At 37.7% G+C, this 18,037-nt stretch overlaps 1 protein-coding gene across 2 annotated transcripts in view; it reads right to left on the bottom strand.

The window, feature by feature from the left end:
• Nucleotides 1-1,205: 1,205 nt before the first annotated feature.
• LOC129776040 (protein real-time) overlaps nt 1,206-18,037 on the bottom strand; it is a 45,995-nt gene continuing 29,163 nt past the window's right edge. Inside the window, exons 3-9 of one of the 2 annotated variants that reach the window (XM_055781410.1) lie at nt 13,473-13,938; nt 12,833-13,091; nt 12,653-12,774; nt 12,249-12,323; nt 3,246-3,504; nt 3,078-3,178; nt 1,206-3,019 (exon numbers count right to left, since the gene is read on the bottom strand). In XM_055781410.1, the coding sequence (XP_055637385.1) occupies nt 2,843-3,019; nt 3,078-3,178; nt 3,246-3,504; nt 12,249-12,323; nt 12,653-12,774; nt 12,833-13,091; nt 13,473-13,938 (1,459 nt within the window). In that variant the 3' untranslated portion in view covers nt 1,206-2,842. The remainder of the gene's footprint in view (nt 3,020-3,077; nt 3,179-3,245; nt 3,505-12,248; nt 12,324-12,652; nt 12,775-12,832; nt 13,092-13,472; nt 13,939-18,037) is intronic. The other variant, XM_055781411.1, reaches the window with a different exon arrangement.

An 18,037-nucleotide genomic window follows, 5' to 3' on the forward strand; every position in this document is an offset into this window, starting at 1 on the left:
TAATGTTTTCTGAGGTTTTCGTTATTGTTACACATACAAAATAGTTTGGAAAAGGTAACTCCAGATGGGTAAACTAGAAAAGCTCGTGGGGCCACAGGCGGCCCGCAGGCAGCAGATTGAGCATAGCTGGTCTAGAACCACGCATAGTAAGCTCCTGCCTAGGATGTCACTTCGCTGTTTAATTGGCCGTGGCATTTGCTCTCCGATCAGTCCCGCCCAAGGCTACCATGTTTTTGGTGCCAACATCTCGAGAACAACGAGAAGAACAGCTCTATCAGCTGAGATGCAGACACTTTTGAACCCTGAGATGTTGCCACCATCAAGCCGTAACCGGAATAAATCGCAGCAGAAAACAACTGCCAAAGAAACGACCGCCAGAATAAGTGTAGTAGTGGTCGTGTCTGTTGCGATTCATTCCGGGAACCCATCTGAACACATCAGGAAATAGATGTAGCGAGACCTAGTTTCCGATAGTTCGTCTAGAAGGAAATTAATTAATCTGCTGCTAAAATATTGAATTGTTCGGGAAGTTTGATGCGGTTTTAAGGAAACAATTTATAACCCGTTTTATTCCACAATCTTTCACGCAACTTGAACATTCAATCCTCAAAGACCTTATTTGGTTTCTCGTGCAAAAATTATTCAATGTGCTGGCGGGACCCGACGCCTATCATATTGGCTTAAAATTGACGTTTGTTCTGAATTGCAACCTTCAATTCGTGCCATTGCGAGGAGCACTTGTGGGAGTTTATCGTCTGGTTGCTTGGTAAAAAAAAAACTACTAACCCAGATTCCTTTTCAATCTCAACAGACACGATGAAGACCGATTTTGGAGGAAGCTAATGGAGACTCATTTTGCTTACACCAACATTTTTTTTCGCTCAACATTGTCGTGAATAATGAATTTTTCATCGCCTTGTTGCAACTCGTCTCACCTAGTGCATCACAAACGGCGTGTTTTCGTTGTGTTTATGAAGCGAGTCGCAGATGGAAATGCGATTCAGTAAGGGACGAAAACAAGAACCGAACCGAGATGCAATTCATTCATTGTTTTTCGGTCAAAATTTGTGAAACCAGGTGTGAGGCAGTTTTCCAAAACTGAAAATGAATTCAGCTAATTTTGTTAGAATGCAAACTAATGTTCCAAAGTATCTCCACACAACGATATTAAAGGATTTCTCTTTACATTATCTTTCCAATAGAGCTAACTTTTTGAATAATTTATTGAATGTTCAATTCCCCATCAAATACCACACCTATCCTTTTGACCGTTCAAGATTAGATTGATTTTGATGTATCTCTATTATTCATCCTTAATATTTCTGTTTTCGTCGTCTACGCTCATACTTTAGATCGTTTCTTGTGTTGTTCGTTAACACATAATTATACTCAATTCTTGTAACATATAGTTGCTCTCGTTTCCTGCGTGGAAACATGTTTCCGCACAGCGGTCCACTGCTATTCTCGTGGTGTAAAATAAATTTTATGTTCACACAGAGCTAGGTATCAGTTTAAAATTAAAAAAAATATGTTTTATAGATCTTTCCAATGAGATATTTATCCTGTTTTGGGACTGTTGATTATGTTTGTATTTGGTATTTCTGCGTTAAAAAATATATAATTTCTTCTGTGTTTCAGAGGTTCGCTTGTTGTAAGGATATATACGTATATCTGATGGTTGGAATCTTTGTCGTTATATATGGGACTCATCCTCGTTACGGGTAATGCAATATTTTAAAACAGACCGCACATATTTAAACTTCAACTACAATAAACACGTGGGCCGGAAAAAGGAGGCGCGTATAAATCTTCCCTCTCGATAATGTCGACTCAAAAACTCTGCCTTTGAACAAATTAAAAACTTTATCACAGAAAATAACCTTCCTTCGGTATATTCTTTGTCCGCCTACCCGTGATCCATTGTGATTATAGGGCGAAACTAGTTATGCGCGGAAAAGGGACAGAAAAGTTTTGTCAATATTAACGAAGAACAATTATATAAAGTAAATGACAAACTATTGCTAGCCTCATAAGTGCTACTTGGCGGTGATGTTGAACAGATGTGGGGAATAGTTTTATACTTTTTTCAACTATTGCACTATTCTTATGAACGTACACCTATTGTTATGTACAGCATTGATGTTTGGGAACATTATACCTATAAATCATATTCTCACATCGACTTCTGCCTGTTTTCCTCGTATATTGAGTGGCTAAAAGGCCATTTCTAGATCATGCATATATTTTAATCTGTGCTATTTGAGCAGTAGCCACAAAAAATGTTTCTAGTCGAGCTTCATTCTTCGTGCGACAACGATGCATTATGAAAACCTTTTTGCTATCTTCTCACGTATAAAATTCAAAATCTAGCGTCTACTTTCAGAACTACAAGCTATTTACTTTTGCGATCTACATCTTAATGTTGAAGATTCACAGTTCCATAGTTAATACAAGTTTTGCGATTTGTTGTCAGATATTGTCTTATGTCTAAGTCACATGGACATATATAAATTTGCTAATAAATCCCTTCGCTGCAATTTACTATTTCCCTAAGATAATTGATTCGAATCCTGTCATTTTGATGCTGGTGTGACACAACGTTCTCTTGATTGGCTTGGTTTACTGTTAAAAGGTTTTTGATTCGATAGTTCACTTAATGTTACGATGTTACAACCTTCAAATTGCAGTTCCCAATGATTTGCTTTTCAATGATCGTTGCCTGTTTTTTCTGTTGTTTCAAGAGAGGTTTACGATTTGTAGAAGTTGTTTCCGATTTGTTCTTTTTTCTTCAGTTATCCTTCACTGAATAGATTTTGTTCGGATTGTCCTCATAAGTCGCATCTCATCGAGATTGCAAACTGTTGGAGGAGAACCGTGACTGCAGACTTGTCATTGAGCCTTTGTAATTGGCCGAGCTTAGAATCTCGTAGAAGTACATCAGCTGCGCAGGACCTTCACAGGAAGGAGGACACATCCACTGCAACACATAGGTGCCAGCTGTGGCCATTTCGTGGGAACCCTTGAACAAATAACAATAACAATCAAAAGATGGTCTTCAGAATATAACTAACTCATACCTGCACGCCCTCCTTAGGCTTACATTTAACCTTGTCCTCTAGTTTGCTGTAGTTTACATCTTCCATAAAGTCCGCTGAATCGAATATTGATGAGAAAGAATCTGAAATGTCGAAATGTCGTTTACATGCTAACAGAGTGAACTTACATCATCTTAACAGAGAACTCACCATTATAATTCAGTTCTGTTTCCTTATCGGTTCGATACAGAGCAAACAAAAGATCATTTTTGAGCACATCAAAGTCCCACGTGAGTACCGATTTCGGGTCGGTGTTTTTAACCATGAGCTCAAAAACTTGCCCCGGTTTCAGATCTACCGATTTGTACAGCCCATGATGGTCGTGGTTATGCGGCACACCGTTGCTACCTTCTATCGATTCCGACTTGTACAGATGCTTCGGGATCAGACCACCCTCGTGGATGAGGCTCTAGAATTTTGAAAAAGTAGATTTCATTATAAGGCCTAATTAATGCTCATCTACGAAAAAAATACTGAATTCAATAACAAACAACAAAAACCAAGCGACGATTGGACAAATTTTGTGAAGATTTCGCTAATGTAGTAGACATTACACGGTAATGATATGGATGATTTGAAGATCATGAAAATTTGATTCAAATGCATATGATGAACGCTTCTGAGACAAAATGTGTGTTGCGGTGATGATTGTTCAACTTTAGCGCAATATGGATGAAAAAGCGGCGGAATATTTCGAATTGTATTTTGACGGGATGCGTTTGGTTCTAAGAAAAATTGCGGCTAAGAGATATGAGTTCTAGAATTACAGGCGGTTGCAAAAAAATATTTTGCTGGCAGCTAGTCCGTAAGTAATAAAGAAGGGTGATATGGTTGGCCCACGATCAGTAATATGTTGGAATTTTCGAACTACAGGGTAACTTCGATATAACGTACATTTTACTTACAAAATTGTACGTTGTATCGAATTGTACGTTATATCGAAGCATAATAAAGAACTCAGAAACGTAGCTTATATTACTTTATTGTGTTGCTGTTTGAGTAAGGTAAATTAATAAAATCAATTAGAAGACGAAGTCAACCTTTCTCAAGATGTTTCCCTTCGTACTGTTGATTAAAATTTGTTTCATTTAGAATCCGGAATCACAAAACAAGCTTTAGTATCAAAATACATATAATTGTTGTTCTTTCAGAAAAACAATACTCGAAAAATTATTCCTTTGGACTTTGATAATGTGTACGTTATATCGAGGTAAAATGTACGTTAAATCGAGGGTACATTATATCGAAGTTTCCCTGTACTTTGCTGTTACAAACTGTAATTTCAATATAAATTTCATCTATGAGGGGCACAGCAATAGATGATTCCAGCAGTATGTGCTGGTCGATTTGGATATATCGAAAGCATCCTGAACCAAGCTTAGACGTAAGATAAACAAATGGAATTGGCATATAAGTGATTTTCTATAAGCGTCATATACTTTTGGTGGTGTGAAAGTGTTCGTTTTCGAACCAAATAATTATCATTTGCGGGAATTGTTGATCCCCTCCATTCAAACCTTTTTTTCGAAAGTATTATGGCATAACCTAGCTTTGCCCATATTCCAACCTAACTGTTGTCAAAAATATATTTTATTTGCTCATTAATTAACTTAAACATATTTTCGACGCCAGCGAGATATAATTGATTCCGCACCGAAAGCGATCATGACGTTCTAATTCAGATATTACTTTGATGTTGGCATCATCCGAGTATTTTCACGTTCGAATGTCCCAGGGCATATGGGAAATTATTTCGCCGTGAACTGTAAAAGGATATGTTGGGCAACTCTCGAGTTTTCAGTGAAAATTTCTATATGGATGCAATTTCATTCAATCAGATCTCTGCACGGGTCGAAAAACTTCGTTGTTTCGGGTTGCTTCGTGAGCAACTGTATATTTCGAGAAATGATTTCGAGAAAAACGAACTTGGAGTTCAGTGATCTATAATTTTCAAAGCTTTTTAATTTTTCGTTCAATATTGTTCTCAGAACTGCTAGCTACTCTCTGGCAATACTTTGACGTATGATAATTGTAAAAACATCAAGTATAATGCCTGAAAAGGCAGTTTTTTGGCTGCCTATACATGGTCCACTCTGACTGAACCAAATGAAGCATCTTTTGAGACTTGGTTCACTGTGACTGAATAATTTAGGAATATTTCTCAATCAATTAACAGTTGTGAGCCAAAGTGTGCCATTCTGTTATCAATATTAGAGCCAGAAGGGGTGTGTGGGTGGAACTGCATAAACATTTGGTTGCGTTCAGCAAAATAGTCTCTGCCATCTATTACAGGCATGAATATGATGGCACGGCAAACATGTTGAAGCATAAATTTCCCTTCAATCATCTTAGACAATATTTGTCAATAGAATCGTCAAATTCGAATTCATTGTCATCACTACAGTCTAAATCGCACTCTGAAATAGTACATTTTGCGATCATTCACACTGAAGACCAACACTTTTCACTGATTCGTTCAGTCAGAGTGGACCAAGTTTATTTTTGAAAAAACTCAGAATGTGCACATTTAACAATAACGGGTTCAAGCACATTTCAACAAAGTACCTATTAGCTTCAAGAAAAAGTTTTGTTGGTTTGAATTCAGTGCTTGAATTTTTTTTAAATTCAATATACAAATGATACATGATCCACTCTGTCTGCATATGATATAGAGCCATTTCATGGTCCGCTCTGACTACATACTATGAAAGGTTTTCGTTGATCAATCATAACAACTTCGATCTTGCTGTATGCGTGATTTTCCAAATCTGATAAATCATTTAAAATGTGGTATGTATCTTACATAATGCTTAACCAAATGTAATCAATAACTTGGAATTTTCAATTTTGCGACTTGGTCCCCTCTGACTTAACTCCGACCAAATGATCGTACTATTTCAGCATCTGTTCACGTTCACGTTCACAGAAGATCTGAACCAGACTTTAGCTGTTTGAATCCGACTAATGCGAGCTGAGTTTGTGAAAGTTGGTTGCGTCCGAGACGACATATAATTTAGGGTGGTATACGACATTGTAAAGTAGGCTTACTAGCAGGAGAGCGATCACTCGTAAATCCAATTCGCGTTGACAGCATTGAACTTCGTTTACGAGTTTAGGGGACGTCAAAGATAATAATTGTTTTTCAAGTGAAATTAACACTTTTTTATAGTTTAAATTATTAATGAATATTTACTTCCCCGTATCAAATTTTTAAAAATTTCACACGAGAATTGTTTTTTAAGTCAACTTTATATTATAATGAAAAGTTTCAGTAGAAATGTCGGAAATGTATAAACAAATGGTTAAATAAGAGTCAGGAATACGTGTTTCAAGTAATTAAATAACATGATTCAAAAATTTTCATTCAAATTTTAACGTTTTAAAACTGGCTTTGTGTCTCCTAATCCGATAGAGATTACACTATCGAGTTTGGGACCCAAATTATGGCCTCTAATTGAAAGTCGCCATTAGACGACACTGTACCATTGCCATTACGAATCATTTAAGGGGGGGGGGGCCCTTACTGGAAGGTCGAAAAATGATGAATTTTCGTGATTATTTTCGGATTTTAAAAAAGGGGTCGCAGAACGAATTCCAATCGATATTTTGAAACTTTAAGACAATACCCAAAGTGTTACATAGGGGTTTTTGAAAATTCGAAAAATTGCCAAAATTGCCAAATATTTTTCGTTCAAAATCGGTGTTTAGAAGCTAATAAAAAAACGAAACAATGATATATCAAAAAACGGCTATGTAACGCTTTAGATAATTCATTTTTTCAATCCGATAAAAAATCTCAGCCAAATCGGTCGAGTAGATCCTGAGATATTCGTACCACCACCATGGTTTCGATAAAAACGCGTTTAAAAATTCGTACATCAATAATATATCTCTTGAGGTGACCTCATACTTGTAACTTTCCAACGAAATCAAATAATAATAAAATGTTAAAAAAATGGTTTATCGACCCTCCAGACCGGGGTTCTCTTGGATGTTTCCCCAATATTATTGTTCACCCTTTTTGTTTATTACAGCGAAATGCCGAAGTTCAGCGGTGTGACGCAGGATGCAGGATATCTTTCCATCGTTTTCATTGCCGTCCGGGTTTTTTTTCTTTTTCCAAAATATATATTTTTATCAAGGCTCCTATGGCGTTAGCCTGACGGGGCCGGAGTTCAATATTTTAACAGTTTTTCTTATTATCTATGTTAGTAATATGTAACCGATTACTCGCGGTCGGCTCGAGGTTAGTATTACAAGTGTTCTCGTAATTGGGATGTTGCTGTCTCCAATGCTCTGTACGTGTGCCCGACACGGGATACTTCCTATTTGGATGCAGCTGACCATTAATCAGCAACGCCCCCCTAGTATGTACCCCATATCTAGCGTGGTGCGTCTTCTCGACTCGAGGAATCCAGGATAGAATGGTCACTAACCGGCGCAATCATCAGCTCGTTTAGAGTTGTCATGAGCGGTACAACCTTTGGCTCTTGTTGAATCATCAGTGGACTGCACAACCTTTGGCCCGTGTATCTGTCCGGGCTTCCGTCCGTCCGGGTTGATTGGCAAAGTCTTATTCTAGTGAGGATAGTCAGGGGACTATGAAGCCATTGGTCTTCGCATTCAATTGGAAATGAATTTTTGCTTCTTCCAGCAGTTCTCCGTCAACATGAAGCAACAGTCATCCGGGCTCTCTCCTCGCTAACTGTTCTAACGAAGCTCCATCTAATTCTATTCTTCACCGTCCAATGGGTTTCATGGCGAATTAAAGTGACTCCCGCAGACTGAATTCATTTCTCTCTCTCATGTATCTTGTATACAATTCAAATTCAAATTCAATTCAAGTCATGTTGATGCCGGAGTAGTCTTAGTCTAAGCGTAGTGACTGAGACAGGGTCCTGTTACCGCCTATCTCTCCCTATGTGCTCGGATGTTGCCAACAACCCCTGGTGCAGAAACTTTGAAAGTGTCTGCACCAGGGGTTAGACATCAATTGAATATAGGCTACCCAAAATCAAAATCAATATGGCGTCATTTGTTTACCAACATATCATTTGCGAGGATTGATATCACGGAGATAGTAAAAATAAAGAAAAATGCGCTGCTTTATTTCTAACTGCATGAGCGATTTTCATATTTCGGTTTCACATGGAGGTGTTCTCATTTAACATGGAATTTAAAGTTAGCCACTATTCGACTATATAACCGGACCGAGTTGTCAACAACAGTAATTGACAGAACCAAAATGTTAGTGAACCACAGCAATATTAGGTACACTGGCAATATGAGGGATTTGACATATTAGACATACCCCTGGTCTGCACTTGAACTGACAGAGCTGTCAGTAGGATACAAAACAAGTTCAAAACCGCATACATCTCAACTGTTTTATACTCGAGATGTTGGCACCAAAAACATGACCGCTTAGGACGGGGCTGGACTGAGAGGAGAGTCGATGTTCATATTTCGCATTCGAAAATGTTGGACCCTGGTACTGTGTGATAACTCTAACTACTGCTGTGCACTTATAGGGATTGTTTCGGTTCGTCGCTAGAAACTTCGCTCATCCCAGAATACTCACTCATCATTGTCGTTATCTTCGTTGTCTTCCGTTCTTCGTGATCAGGTTTAATTGCGGCCATTGTTTGTAACATTACAATTGACCGGCTTTGCCCCTATAGTGAAATGTCGTTCAATCCGCCATTGTCAATCCTCCTATACTCGCGCACCGGTCTCACAGACCGAGAAATCCGAGAAATCAAAAATTCGTTGATTTCTCAGAAAACATCGACACTACGACTTTCCGATTCTCTCTAGTTTCCTCATTCGTCGTTTGTCTTCGTTTAGCGTTTGGTAGGTTTTGTTACGAAGAGGACGTTTGTCTCTTTTCTATTACTTTCGATCTGTGACCTCGACGCGAGTGTAGCAGTAACTTTTTCGGACTGTTGGGGTGTGGAGATGTTCTCTAAAGGGCGAACCCGAAATTATTGCGACACATTCAACAGGGCATAACTTTTTTACCATTGGGTAAAAATCAACCAAATTTTGCACACTTTCTCATTGATGTGTATTGTCTACATGCTGTCAAACTCGAAGTCGTGTTTTTCGATTCAACGAAAATGAAGGTGAACCAACGCGAGTCGAGAGAACAAATTCTTTCCAAACACCTGGAATTTCCTGACCTGTCGCACCGGCAGTTGGGAAAAATGTTGAACATTCACCATTCAACCGTCACCAGAGTGTTGAAGCGGTTCCAGGAGCGGTTGACCTTGGACCATGGCAAAAGAGCTGGAAGAAAACCGGGACCGGAGAACAAAAAGACGGAGGGAAAGGTAAAGCGGATGATTAAAGCAAATCCCAACGTCTCAAGCCGTGATTTGGCTAAAAAGATCGGCATGTCGCAGATCTACGTCCAGAATGCAAAGAAGAGAGCTGGACTACATACATACAAGGTACAAAACTTCCCAAACCGCGATGAATGGCAACAATCGACGGCTAAAACTCGGGCACGGAAGCTCTACGAGAAGATTCTGACAAAATATGGCTGCTGTGTGATGGACGACGGAACGTATATAAAAGCCGATTTTAAGCAAATTCCGGGGTTACAGTTTTTCACCGGCAAGAGCAAGTTCGATGTGGACGACAAATTTAAGAAGGAGAAAATGTCGAAGTTCGCCTCCAAATATCTCGTTTGGCAGGCCATCTGCTCTTGCGGACTGAGGAGTGAGCTTTTCGTGACAAAGGGCACAGTAAATGGCGAGATCTACAAATCTGAGTGCCTCGAGAAGCGCCTTTTGCCGTTCTTGCAGCAGCACGACGAAGCTCCGCTATTTTGGCCAGATTTGGCATCATGCCACTATTCTAAAAGTGTCCTGGAGTGGTATGAGGCCAATTCTGTCCATTTTGTTCCAAAGGACATGAGCCCGCCAAACTGTCCGGAGCTGCGCCCGGTGGAGCAGTACTGGGCAATATGAAGCGGGAACTTCGGAAGAGCAAGAAGACAGTCAAAGACAAGAAGGACATGTTAAGAAAATGGAAAAAAAAACTGAGAAACTGGTACCGGTTGACACTGTAAAGACTTTGATGGAGGGCATCAAGCGAAAATGCGTTCAATTTTACACTCAAGGCTCCATCGATTAACTTTTCTTTTGATTTGAAGTAAATATATGTAAATATATAAATAATTTTGAAGTAAATATATGTATAAAACTACCATAAAACTTTTGGTTTGATTCTAAACATTATAAGAAAAAAAGCGCACGTTCATATGAGTCCAATCGCTGTTCGTTGATTGATTTTCTAGCCGACCCTTTGGAATTAACTTTTACTATAAAATTCCAGATAGATGGATTGATTGTTTTTCGTGACCGGAATAAATCGCCCCAGAATATTTGTTTCCAAATATATCATTCATTGCAGAATATTTCACCGCGATCTGAAGAAATTTCCACAATTATAGGTAGGGGTAATGTGGTCACGTGAAGTAAAATAGTCACCTGCTTGTTTGGTAGTATAACTATTGACTATTGACACCGTATTGATAGTCATCTTATGTTTGAAGAATTTCATGACTTTTGAGTCACCCTGCAGTACAGTGCAGCTGTCGCATGTCAAAATATAAATAAAAACAAAAAACGCTCTCTCGCTAGCCATTCGGACGTAGTTTTGTGCGTTTCGAATTTAAGGAATTTCTTGTGAAATTTAGTTTATTTGACCTGATTTTGGCGACAAATCAACAGATTGGACGACTGTTCACATATGACAGATATTTTGTTCAATTTCAGTGATTATTTCGCATATTTCGCAATTCGTTGTTTGGGGGGCAAAGTGGTCAGTGGAGGATTACTACTGACAATGTTCTGTTATTTTGAAAAACGTTATGTGTTTCCCACTACGTTTTTGTACGTATGAGAAAATTTCAATTACGATTCTAGGTGAATAAGCCCAGCTCGTTTCATACATGTACCTACTATTTCAATAATGATTTGAACGAATTTGGTCAAGAAAACACGCATAAATCTATCTCTTCTAGCATGATATGTGCGATGCCCCCCACAGGTGACCACTTTATCTCCACACTAAAAAAAATGTTCGATTTTTCAATCTTTTTCTAATAATGAAAAATGTACTATTTTCATTTTTCATAATAAAACCCGCTTACTATCTTGAACTACAATAAGTTGAGCTACAATATTCTTCGAAGAACGGGAATTTTAGTGGACACAGGAAATGGGCATATTCCTTAGGGTGACCACATTCCCCCCAGTCCCCTGTTTTGGTTTGGACATTTAGCGCGTAAAATTATAACTGGTATACTCGCGCACGTTATCACAGATCGTCTTATACCCATGGGTTTCCCGCGCCACAATATTTCCAGCCTACTAAACTTTTTGTGGGTTATTGTTTCTGTTTCAGTTGTTTTCTGGGGCGATTTATTCCGGGAACCTTTGTTTTCACACAACATCCAAATTAAACCCTTCGGTTATCTTAAAATGATGAGTGACAGTGTTTTTGCTAGGATATTCGCCGTAGGTTGGCAACTCTGCCAGAGGCGCCGCTGATGGCAATGACCGTCACCTAGTTATTGACTACCCTGGAAGAATGCATGGAACAATTTTGGACGATAGTTGGCTGATGGAAAGTAAATGCGAAATTTTGAAAATTTTTGTCACATTATAACTCAGATTGTCATTTCTTTCTACCACTTGTTTCGACCTCTTACAGAAGCTTACAACTTGTTCAACTAAGAGAATGGTTCATCCTGGGATATTTAACAATAATATTTTAGTAACGTAATTTTTATTGAAACAACAACATGAATGTCCGTATACGTTAGAAACAATGGATAAAGATTTGAGGCCGAAATTTCACAAAAAAACAAAACTTGTCGCGTTGACTTGTTATGCGCAGTTATTCTCAAAAAAAATCGAGGAAATGAAAACCATCAAATTTGGCATCGTTTCTGAGCAGACTGGGTGCTTTTGCACCGATTGTGTCCTCATTTCGTTTGCATTATTACTACCGTTGTTATTTGTTACGCCACTCTCAAACATTCACTGGTGGCCAATCACCCAACTTTATTCTTACCGGTCGGAAAAGTGATTTCATTTGCTTGCGAATGTGGGGAGGATGACGAAAAATTTACTTCCTTACACAATTACACGCGCTCAGAAAGCAGCGTGTGTAGAGCTTGGGTGGTACCGGTTCCATTACCGTGGGAATGCTCGGCTGTACGGAAAACAACACGCGCAGTGTGTGAAACGGCGATGTACATAGTAGAACGGATGAAGGGTAAGTTGGTATAGATCAGTATTAAGGTGAGACTCCACTGAGGCCACAATGAACAGCGTCGGTCGCATCGATTCGTTGTGTTTAGCGTACGCAAATGCTGTAGCCTACATGTTGCCTCAGTAGAATCCCGGCTTCAGTTATGAAATCACCGGCATGTGGCGAGTGAAGAGAATTGTTCAATTGAAATCAGTTTTGATTAAGATACAAAAATTTAGAAATCAATCCGTAATTTACATTTCATTCCGAATTTAACCAGGCATACTCACGTTACACGATCCTCCCAGAAAGCTAGGTATTTTTTCTGTCGGTATGTAGTGTTCCAAGCTGTCCTCCGTATGCAAGCAGTCAGGGCCACCGAAGAATAAAAACTTCGAACGGGTGTTTTCATCTACAATAAATCGTATTTATATTCGAACACTTGTAGAAACAAAGAGAGATAATCTTACGAATAAACGTGCTAACGATCGTCCATAGCACTGGGAATACGCGTGGAGCTCTCACTATCAACAAACGACCCATTGTTTCCGGATAATTTTGCTCCACGGTTTCAATTATTCGCAGCAAAGCTTTTACTCCCGGTCGCCACAAATGGCGCATAGATAGCCCATCCAAATCCACTAGCAGACACCAATTCCAGACGGGCTTTTCGAAAAGCTTCGTCGCTTCCTTCATCAGCTTCAGCCCTTGCTCGCAAATATGCAGTGTCTGGGGGGAAATAACAACAAGTATGAATCGAACCCGCAATCCACGTTCACTTTCATGTTTGTATTGTTGTGTTTCGAGTGTCGCCACTTGAAATAAACAACTCGTTTCGGGCGGGAATCGAAGCGTGTGCCGGGGCGGAAATAAAAAAAAACAGACGATAACAGTGTTTGTTGTTGTGTGTCAATTATCGCAACGTGAAACGTTTTGAAAAACAAATAATCGTACGGTGGAGTGATTGGCCTGGGCACTGCACTCGCGGGCATCCGTGTAATGTGCCGATTGACATAATTCATGCGAGATTATGTAATCTCTTCGTTATGTTTTTTGAAAAGCAATCGAATGTGATTGTGTGCTAGATGACACACATAAATTCTAACTCACCAACTTCAACAGTTCATCCTCTCCAACGGATTTGAGAAGACCTTTCACATCCATGTTGCCCAATCGGAGAATGTAAAGAGGTCGCCCATCTTTGTCATGATGATGCCATCCGCCGGGGAAGTATTTCTCTATCACAATCGGTGTTTTGTACTCACTGAGAATGTCATCGATTCGATGCTCTTCGCGCCATTGCATCGACTCTTGCAACATGCTGGCAGCTTTGTCAATGCTAAAGTCTCGCGCACGCAGAAACCGCAGCAGGGTTTGAAAGTCCGGTACGTTACGACTGCTGGATTCTTCGATCTTTTTGCGGAACTGAACAAGCTTGGACTCCTGCAGAGGGGACAGTTGACCGAGGTATTTGGCGATGTAGTCCGCATCCAGGATGCTGTTGTCTCGAGTAAGGGGAGGTTTTTCGTTGACATTGGTCTCGTTAGTGGTGTCCGTGACCGGTTCCTCATTCCATCTAGAATTGTTGATAATATTGCACCATCTTTTCTCGAAAGAGCCTGGCTGGGTAAGGAAGTAAAAAAGTGCTCCAAACCAAATCATCCGGATTTTTAGCGTTACGTAATTTGTGCACGACGCCTTACTATGGTGTATCGAGAAATATTATCAAAAATTTAAGTACTCGATTTTTTTCAGGGGTTAGACATCAATTGAATATAGGCTACCCAAAACCAATATCAATATGGCGTCATTTGTTTACCAACATATCATTTGCGAGGATTGATATCACGGAGATAGTAAAAATAAAGAAAAATGCGCTGCTTTATTTCTAACTGCATGAGCGATTTTCATATTTCGGTTTCACATGGAGGTGTTCTCATTTAACATGGAATTTAAAGTTAGCCACTATTCGACTATATAACCGGACCGAGTTGTCAACAACAGTAATTGACAGAACCAAAATGTCAGTGAACCACAGCAATATTGGGTACACTGGCAATATGAGGGATTTGACGTATTAGTCATACCCCTGATTTTTTTAGCCAAGCTGTCAAATTTTGACAGTTAAAAAGTGAACTGCCATATCATGAAAGTTTGCGTTCAAAAACTAAGATAGATATTAGGGTGCCAATGAAAATGGTGATCTCTAATTTCAAAACCCAAATATTAGATCAATCGGACTTAAGGAAGAGTGGCGCAAAGCGGTCAAAGTTTGAGTTTTTTGAAAATCGAAAAATCACCCAAGAAGAGAGTAAAGGAAATCGGGGGTTTCGAAAAAAAAAGTTTGATGCCAAATGTCTTAAAATTGCATAAAACGTCGAGATCTAGTGTCACCTCAAAAAAATTTTTTTTGTCAAAAATTGACACTGGAGTTCTTTTTTTCGGAATACGAAACGAAACGTATTCGAAACTTGTTGTGAAATGTTGATTTGCACGATAATATACCCTTTGCAAAATATTAGCTCATTCGAGTTTCATTTATTAGTGTCACAGACGTAAAAATTTGATTTTTTTTGAAAAACGAAAAATCACCGAAAATCGGGGTTTTCAAAAAAATTGTTGATGCCAAATGTCTTAAAATTGTATTACTCGTGGAGATTTACTGTTATCTCGAAAAAAAAATTTATAAAATAAAATATTTTTTTTTTGGAACGTTGTTTTTTAACAAAAAATAATTTTTGAGACTGCAAATCTCGATGTGTCATGCAATTTTAAGGCATTTGACATCAAAAATTTGTTTGCAAACCCCGATTTCCGGTGATTTTTCGGCTTTCAAAAAAACTCAAATTTTTACATCTGTGACACTAACAACAAGTTCCGAACGAAAAATCGAGATAATTATTTATATTGGAACTTAAACCATATGTTTCATTTCGTACTCCGAAAAAAGTCCCAGAGTATCTATATTTGACAAAGAAAAATTTTTCGAGATGACACTAGATCTCGTTATTTTTAAAGAGTGTCCGAAATATGAAGCTGTCCGAAATATGATTCAGAACGGTTCGTAATAAATTTGACTATTGCTACAAACCCAATTTAAGCTCTCTAACCGCTCTACAATTAGTTCTTTGACACCCAAGATAGAAATTTTTTTTAAATTTCTCTGCAATATCATTTTAAACGATTTCTGGTGAATCTTCATCTAAAATCTTGGATTTTTAGGTGACACACTGCTATATCTTCTGATTATATAAACAAAAATATATCGCCAAATGTGTTAGTGAGCGCAAAACTCGAGAAAAGAATAGTTCGATTTGAGATGTCTTCATTTTATTATATTTTTTCTGTACCAAACATGTATTCCATGTAACGGAGGAACATGTTATTTGCAAGTAATTGAAGAATCTTGAGCGAGAATTGTATCTGAAAATAAATTTATATTATCAGGGTGTCGACTCAAAACTCAAAGAAAAATTCCCTGACATTCTCTGATTTTCCAGTAATTTTTCAGAAAAATTCCAGATGTATACTAGTAATCAAATTCTCTACTAGTACTTTAGTTATAGTTCCCAAGATATTTAGTTAGCTTAATTTAAGAAATTTAAGAACGTCTGTCGATAACTTCCAATGAAAAAATAGTTTGTGATTTTCAAATAAGTTAAACGACGACAGTGAAGTGTAGTAAAAGATAAAAAAATAGATTTATTAATACAGTTCAAAGTTCTTATGAAGGAGCCTTAAACACCAGTAGAGAATGAGTCATTTTCATTTTGATCCGGATCAATTTCAAGAAACTGTTACGATTTTAACGAAACACTTTTTCTTGCAATCTTTCGGCCTCCTGTGCATTTTCCAAAATTTTCATTTTGATTTGGATGAATTTCACGAAACAATTACGATTTTAACGAAACACTTTTTCTTGTAATCTTTCGGGCTTCTGTGCGTTTTCCAAAATTTTCTTGTTTCTTTCAACTTACCTTGTCTTTTAAATAAAGAGAATGAGAATTTTGAACTCGCTGAATTAACTAGCTCAACATTTTTATTGAGGCTATCCTTCCAAAGTGAAGCATACCAACGTAAACTTGTCGCATAGCATAAACGTTTACTCACAAATGTTTTCTTGAAACATTCGGTATTAATGGAAAAGCTCTCTCAACGTTGGAGTTTCCACACGAGAGACAGAAGACCATTTTGGTTAAAAATTTCCGTCAACCTATCATTTCCAAATATGCTCCAGTCGTTTATTTTCCGGATCATAGTGAGCAAACTTGTTGCTGTTTCTGCTATCAATATTGTTTCAGTGCTAAGTCTGCAGGAGCTCCACTGATACGCCCAAAATCCGTCAAATATTAAAAAGATCACTAGGGTCAACAGTCAAAAGTTTCTCGAATCGTTTTCCAGCTATTTTTTTTATCGAAATCAATGACGGCAAGATCAAGGATATATCAATGCTTCGTAAGATTTAAAACCAGACCTCCGCATCCCAGACGAAATTTCAAGATTTGTCTGTCGTAAATTTGGGCGAGAGTTTTAATCCATCAATCTATTGATGAATCCGGAGCTACCCAAACTCAAGAGTTTTTCTTCTCCTTTGTAAAAGTCCAGTTGCCCAAACCTTCTTTAAAAGTACATTTTCTTGAAAGAGTAGATAATTTGCAACTGCAATGCTTGAATTAATTTAGTAATTTGGATACTTTTTATGGTATGAGGTTGTGTAAAAAATATATATTATAACATTTTTTTAATTTTTTTTTATTTTTCGAGAATAATTTTCTCAGAAAATAAACTTTTGATGTTTGAATTGTTTTGGATGTTGCAGCGTATAACAAATATTACTAAGTGCAAAATGGATCAAATTGAAAAAAATGGTGGATAAAAATATTATAAGTTTATAAAATAATAAAATCACGAATAAAAGCATTCAATGTGTGAAATATATTTAAATCCGTTTATGACGATTTATGATTTAAAATGTTCAAATCGAAAATAATAACTAGATGAGTAGAGTTGCTAAGGCCACTATTATAAAATAGGAAAAAAGCCGAGCAGTTCTCGAGGTTTTCTGAAAAAAATTACAAATATAAAAAAACACATGCGAACATATTTAAACATAATTTAACAAGTACTGGGTCTCAAAATTGAAAAAAAAAAGAAATAAAATTTGTAAATATATAGTTTTTGTACCGCGCAACACTGTTAACATTCTGAAAAAAAAATCACACATATCCAGAAAAGGCGTAGGAACACATTTAGATATGAATAAAATAGTACTGAATCTCTAATAACCCCCAAAAAAAATCAATATTTTAAGATTTTTTAGTACTTTAATTTGTGATGAAAAAAGTTTGATAATATTTCTCGATACACCATTGTAACATGCAAAAAAAAAAAAAAGTACGTTTTTTTTTTTTCTCTATTATAGTGACTTTCAACACATATCGGTTGGTTCGTCACTTTTACTTCCATTGTAGGAAGAATGTCGGGAGTGAGAATTAAACTCGTGATCTCTGCGTGAGAGGTATGGATGTTACCACTACGCCAGATCGCCTCCATAAAAGTACGTGTCCACCATAGATAAAAAAAAGTCAAATTTCATATTTGGTATCCTATACAATATTTTCCATAGAGCTGGTGGTTTGGTTTGGAGACACTTTTACTTCCTTACCCAACCGGCC

This window comes from Toxorhynchites rutilus, chromosome 3 (genome assembly GCF_029784135.1).
Source record: "Toxorhynchites rutilus septentrionalis strain SRP chromosome 3, ASM2978413v1, whole genome shotgun sequence".
NCBI classification, from domain to species: domain Eukaryota; kingdom Metazoa; phylum Arthropoda; class Insecta; order Diptera; family Culicidae; genus Toxorhynchites; species Toxorhynchites rutilus.